At 42.0% G+C, this 6,000-nt stretch overlaps 1 protein-coding gene across 1 annotated transcript in view; it reads right to left on the bottom strand.

Moving 5' to 3' along the window:
- The window catches only part of sppl3 (signal peptide peptidase 3), a 31,284-nt gene continuing 25,284 nt past the window's right edge, over positions 1 to 6,000 (bottom strand). Inside the window, exons 9-11 of the mRNA XM_004074817.5 lie at positions 3,780 to 3,970; positions 3,520 to 3,629; positions 1 to 2,642 (exon numbers count right to left, since the gene is read on the bottom strand). Coding sequence (XP_004074865.1) covers positions 2,571 to 2,642; positions 3,520 to 3,629; positions 3,780 to 3,970 — 373 coding nt within the window. The 3' untranslated portion in view covers positions 1 to 2,570. The remainder of the gene's footprint in view (positions 2,643 to 3,519; positions 3,630 to 3,779; positions 3,971 to 6,000) is intronic.

The raw sequence follows: 6,000 nt of genomic DNA, 5'->3' as shown, positions 1-6,000 counted from the left end.
TTACAGTTAGAGTCATGTTTATTTACAGCAGAATCCTGAAGGAGGAGGAGGAGGAACTGATGAAGAAAGAAGGGTTAAAAGTCTGGTTCAGATCAAGCGCTTCAGGATCCATGTTTCACTACACAGTTCTTAATTTATTTATTCACCATTTCTCTATACAGAATCCATTCAGCCATAATATCAACGCACCGACAGAGCTGAAGTGCTCTGCTGGTGGAGGGGAAGAGGGGGGAAAAAAAACCGTAAGAGAAAACAAAAATACAAACGAAGGGGCTAAAAATAAAACAATTTTCTATAAAAAAACTTCATCAATGTGATCATCACCTGTTATTTATATATGTATATACACACAAACATATTATATATGCATATAATATGTTATCTTATGTTATAAAATATTATATGCATACAGCTTTACAATTTCTTGCCATGTCCATGAAGAGGTGAAGGGCGTTCGTGGTTCCACGTCAGATTAGTTCTGATGTTTGAGGTCGGAAACCTGACGGTAATCAGATCAGCCTTTTGTCCGTCTGTGAAGTCGGTGCCGACTGCAACCGTTCTGAGCCTGTGGCGCAGTGGCGAGCTCACAGATCCAGTGCGTCTGCGCTGGCCAGCAGAGCTCAGGACTGCAGCAGCCCTGTTAATGCAACCTATGAAATCATACACTGTACATTTATCATGCATGGCCACATAGCAAAAAAAAAAAAAATACAATTGGAAGAAGAAAAAGAAAGAAAAAAAAAGACAGGTAACGGCACCGTCTGTGTTCTGCCGTGCACTCACTGCTGGATACCAAATGTAACAGTAAAAACATCCGCTGGGTTCACTGCACGCTCAAATTTCAGGGTTTGAAATGGCAAGACGGATTCCCCCTCCAGAGGTCCAAGCAGAAACTATATGTGGAGACGAAATCCATACATCCCAACCCTGAATTTACACCATCACAAATGTTCAGCTGGTATCAGCCGAGGTGAAGCACTAACATTTAGAAAATTGAGACGTGGTTTAATGAACTGAAATGTTGTGAAGCATATTTCGAACCCCGAAAAACCTACATCTTTTTTTGAACCTTTAGTGTTTCTTGTGGCCAAAGTTGGGCTTAAATTTAAGATGTGAGCAACTGTTTTATCAGGACGACGAATGACGACGTATCAAAGCCAAACAGACTCACCCCGAAAAATCAACACTAGGGAAATGCTCAATACTGCTGTTTTTGCCTTCTGCAGAGAAACCAATTAAAAGAAAAATAGGCTCCTGTTAAGCTTCTTTGTTTCTTAAAGGCAGACACACAGCATTCCAGTTCGGCTGGTGTGACATCCTGGGATGGAACTGCTCAATGCAAACCTGACCGGCGTCACCGCTTCCCACATGGACACGATTCAAAGGAACAGAGTTAAAAACCGCTCGCTCTCTCGCTCTCACACTCACTCACACACATTTGTACACAGGAGCAGGAAACTGTCAGTCACCATCAACAATGCTCCCTCCTATTAAAACAAACAAACAAACAAAAAACAAACAGACGCCTGAAAACAGCCTGTGAATGACGGACACTCGCTTGTTGACTGGAAGTCATTTCACCAAAGTCCAGCTGATGGCTGGCGTCAGTTTCCCACCCCGCTTCAACATGCTTCCTAACACAAATACAAACTCAAGATACCGCAAATACATGTGTACACATATATACAAATAGAATCTAACCCCACAACCCGTCTTTTTTTCTGAAGGGGGGGGGGGTAACCATTTATAATGCATCATTTCTGTATATGCCAAGAATAAAACTTTTCTAAATAAAATACATAGTTTTTCTGTAAAGAGGGGGAGGGGTGTGTGTGTGTGAAGACAGCAGATGAACAGAGGAGGAGGATGGGGGGCGTCAGGACCGCCAGGGAGGAGATGGAACTGAAGTAGAAAACAGGAGGAGGACGGTGGACAACGAGGAGCCCTCCTCTCCTGTGTGTCGCTCTGCTTCGGGGCACCAACCAGTTGTCTTCATTCGGTTCAACAAATTTAAGTATAAGGACCACAACAACTCTTAAAAAAATATGTATAAACCCCCCCGGGGTGTCTCACAACCGTAAGTCCACAAAGAGAGAGGAGGCCTAGTCTTTGAGCTTAGTTGTGGAAAGCAGGTGAATAGGAGATCCAAAAAATTTTTATAAAAAAAAAAGGAGGCCTGATGAGTGGCACCGACCATGACGGGGGGGGGGACGGGGGGGGGGGGGAACAAGATGATTTACAGAAAAAAGAAGACAGGGCGGGGACCAGATCAAAAACGGCACAGACAGGATGTGCTCTAATGAGGAGAACATAAACAGAAAAAGGGGGCGTGGAGATGAAAACAGCGACGATGCGGGGACCGTTGATGAGCCATGTTGGGGCATTGATCCTCACACCAGTGTCCTTCTGGGGGAAGGGGGGGGGGGGGGGGGGGGGTTCACAGAAGTTTAGTGGAAAGCATGAACAAGTGATGACGACACGGCCTCACTGAGTGTGCCCTGTCTCCTTCCCTATGGTGAAGGGAAAAGATCAGCAGTCTTCTCCGCGCTGGTTGTTCATCTCCAGGTGCATCATACCTCCAGGAAGCGAGAGCTGCTGGCCTTTGTGTGGAAAGGCTCTGACCACATGCGCCGCAAATCCCCCTGTCAACACCAAATCAGAGTTAGGAAATAGAAGAATCCCTCAATCATACAGCAGTAGGGATGTCTTGATCTGATCATCGAGAGGTCGGGTCTGATCACGCCGTTTGAGCCTAGATCGAAATTGGATTTTCTATCCCGATCAGGGATCAGATATTTATTTTATTACTAATATATCCATCAGTGATGGGTATATTTCAAGCTTATCATTTCGAGTCTGCGTATCTTGAACGGATTGTGACATTCTATCGTCGTAAAGCGCAACAGAATACAGCACCAGTTTGAGGAACAAAACCATTTGGGTACAAGATATTCACAGCTTCCAGGCTCAATAACTCTTTTAGTAAATGTTTAAAGCTGAAAGCAAGTGTCTCTATTAGTTTGTCCTAATGCACACAAAAACCTTAATAAAATAACTTCTTTTATAATGAGAAATACAGGGAGATGGCTGCCAAAGGACCGTCTACAAAGTGCAAGCAAAGGTGATAAAATAAAGAAAAATCAATAATCTCTTTAAATCTACTTAAACTAATAAATGGTTACATTGATTAAAGTTTGTCATGAAAACTTAAGAACATGTTTGTGCTACAACAACAATTTTAAAAGAAAGTCCTCATTAGTTTTGATGAATTTTAAATACAATGAAATTGAATGGAGATATGAATCACAAATGAGCACAAATGTTGAATAGTTTTAATGACACTACCTCTACTGTCACCAAACTTTCTTGCATGACTAATTATCACCTGTTTACCGGTTGATAGTTACGTTTTTTTCTAGTGGCTAGTTACACAATATATATTGCTAATATATAGTAATATATATAACCTTACTAATATATGGTGCACATATTTTTCTGTTTTAGTAAATGTTCTTGTACCTTCAGGTAGGCCATGGTGAGCAGAGGCAGCAGGGTGAAGGGAACCAGGTAGAGTAGAGCAGGCTGAGCTGCACGATGGATCCGAGAAGCCACGGTGGCAGTCAGGAGTCCTAAAGGGATGCACACAAACAAAAACAGCTCTAAAAAGGGCCAGAAAGAAGTCTAGTTTGGAAAGGATCTAAAGCCACTGACCTCCAGAAATACACTTCATGCTTAAGACAATAACTGTGACCTTTTGCATGTATTGATTGGTTGCTTACCAACAAAGTATCCGATGAGGGTACAGTGGAAATAGGAGACGCGCTGCATGCGTCCGGACATGTTACCCGGTCCCGGTACTTCACCATTAGCTTGTTTCTTGTAGTTGTCATAACGCAGGACGAAACATAACAGCAGCCCCGGCATTACGATGTCTCCGATTCCCAGCATTGAGAAGTGACTTCCTGTAGAACTACACAGAGCAGAAATAAGGTTGAAGCAGCAGGAGGCAGTGACGTCATTCGCCGTTGTTGTGATGTTTGTGGTCGACCAAATTACTACAGAGGTGTGAGGAAGTTGCTGCCCCTCTTTAAGATTTCTTATTTTTTCCATGTTTTCCAAACTTAAATGTGTCCCATCATCAAACACAGTTCAATATGAGTTAAAGACAACACAACAACACAGCTAAATAGAAAATGCAGTTTTCAAATGTTTTTTTTTTTATTAAGCAGGAAAAAATACTTTATTGTCCTGTGTGAAACACTGATTGTCCCTTCTGCTAAAAACATAGATTAACTGTCTCTAATCAAGAAATCACTGAAACAAGATGAAGTAGGCCAAAAGATCCTCAAACCTAGACATCATGCCAAGGTCTAAAGACATTCAGGAACAAATGAGAAAGAAAGTAAAAGAGATCAATCGGCGTGGAAAAGGTTATAAAGTCTGTTCAAAAGCTTTGAGACTCCAGTGAACCACAGAGAGAGCAGTTGTGCACACATGGAGGAAGCATGGAACAGTACTGAAGCTTCCCAGGAGTGGCCGGCCGAGCAAAATTACCCCAAGAGTCCTGCGAAGACTCATCCAAGAGGTCCAAAAAGATCCCAAAACAACATTCAAAGAACTGCGGGCCTCACTTAACTCAGTTAAGGTCCGTGTTTATGACTCCAGCATCAGAAAGACACTGTAAAAATGACATGCACGGTAGAATTCCAAGACGAAAACCGCTGCTGAGCAAAAAGAACATTAAGGCTCGTCTCAATTTTGCCAATAGACATCGTGATGATCCCAAAGACTTTTGGAATTATATTCTAGTCTGATAAGACAAAAGCTGAACTTTTTGGAAGGTCTGTATCCCATTACATCTGCTGTAAAAGTAACACTGAATTTCAGAAAACTAACATCCTATTAACAGTAAAAAATGGAGGTGGTAGTGTGATGATCTGGGGCTGTTTTGTTGTTTCAGGGCCTGGAAGACTTGCTGTGATAAATGGATCCATGAGTTAATCCGTCTACCAAAAAATCCTGAAGGAGAAAATCCGGCCATCTGTTCGTGACCTCAGCCTGATACGAACTTGGACTCTGGAGCGAGACAATGACCCAAAACATACCAGCAAATCCACGAGGAATGGCTGAAGAAATACAAAATAAAGACTTTGGAGTGGCCTAGTCAAGTCCTGACCTGAATCCTATTGAGATGCTGGCAGGTCATGCTCAAAAATCCTCCACAGCGCTGTGACAGACTCATTCCAAGTTATTGCATACGCTTGATTGCAGTTGTTGCTGCCTAACTAAATATTAGGGTTAGAGGGCAATTCATTTTTTACACAGGCCAATTACGGTTTTATTTCTTTTCTCACTTAATAATAAAAAAAATCATTTAAAAACTGCATTTTTATTGTTACTTGTGTTGTCTTTGACTCATATTTAAATGTGTTTGATGATAGGACAGATTTTAGTGCGGCAAACATGGAAAAAAACAAGACATCTTGAAGAGGGGCAAAAACTTCCTCACACCACTGTATGTTCTGATTCACATACAAAGGAATCTAAGGGGAAAATAAACTCACAAGTTCTAAAGATGTCATCATTTTACCTTTGCTAATCAGAACAGCTGAAGGAACATTAGTACAATGCTGAGCGATGAATTAGATTGTTTAAAAAGTACATTGGAGTGTTCTGCACTTTACCTTCTACAGATAAGATGCATGAGCTCCCTTGTGGGCATTCTCTGTTCTTACCAGCCTCTTCTTCAGTGTACCGGCTTCTTTCATGACTGGCGAGCTAAAGCAGGGCCACGAATATGGAGTACGTGCCGAAGGCCTTGGCCAGTTTGGGTCCCACACATGCAGGGGGTAAAGTCAGCACCTAGCTGTATTATTTTGAAAGTGTTTGTCCAAATATGAGAAGCTTCATTTGATTAGATTCTAGAAAAACTGACAACCACAAAGATTCTTATTTCATTGGCTCCTAAAGGAGAACCTTGGAGTAGCGTGGGCTCTGGGA

This window comes from Oryzias latipes, chromosome 12, assembly GCF_053564925.1.
Source record: "Oryzias latipes strain Hd-rR chromosome 12, Olatipes_Hd-rR_3.1".
In the NCBI taxonomy this organism is placed as follows: Eukaryota; Metazoa; Chordata; class Actinopteri; order Beloniformes; family Adrianichthyidae; genus Oryzias; species Oryzias latipes.
This window is presented reverse-complemented; position numbering and strand designations above follow the sequence as displayed.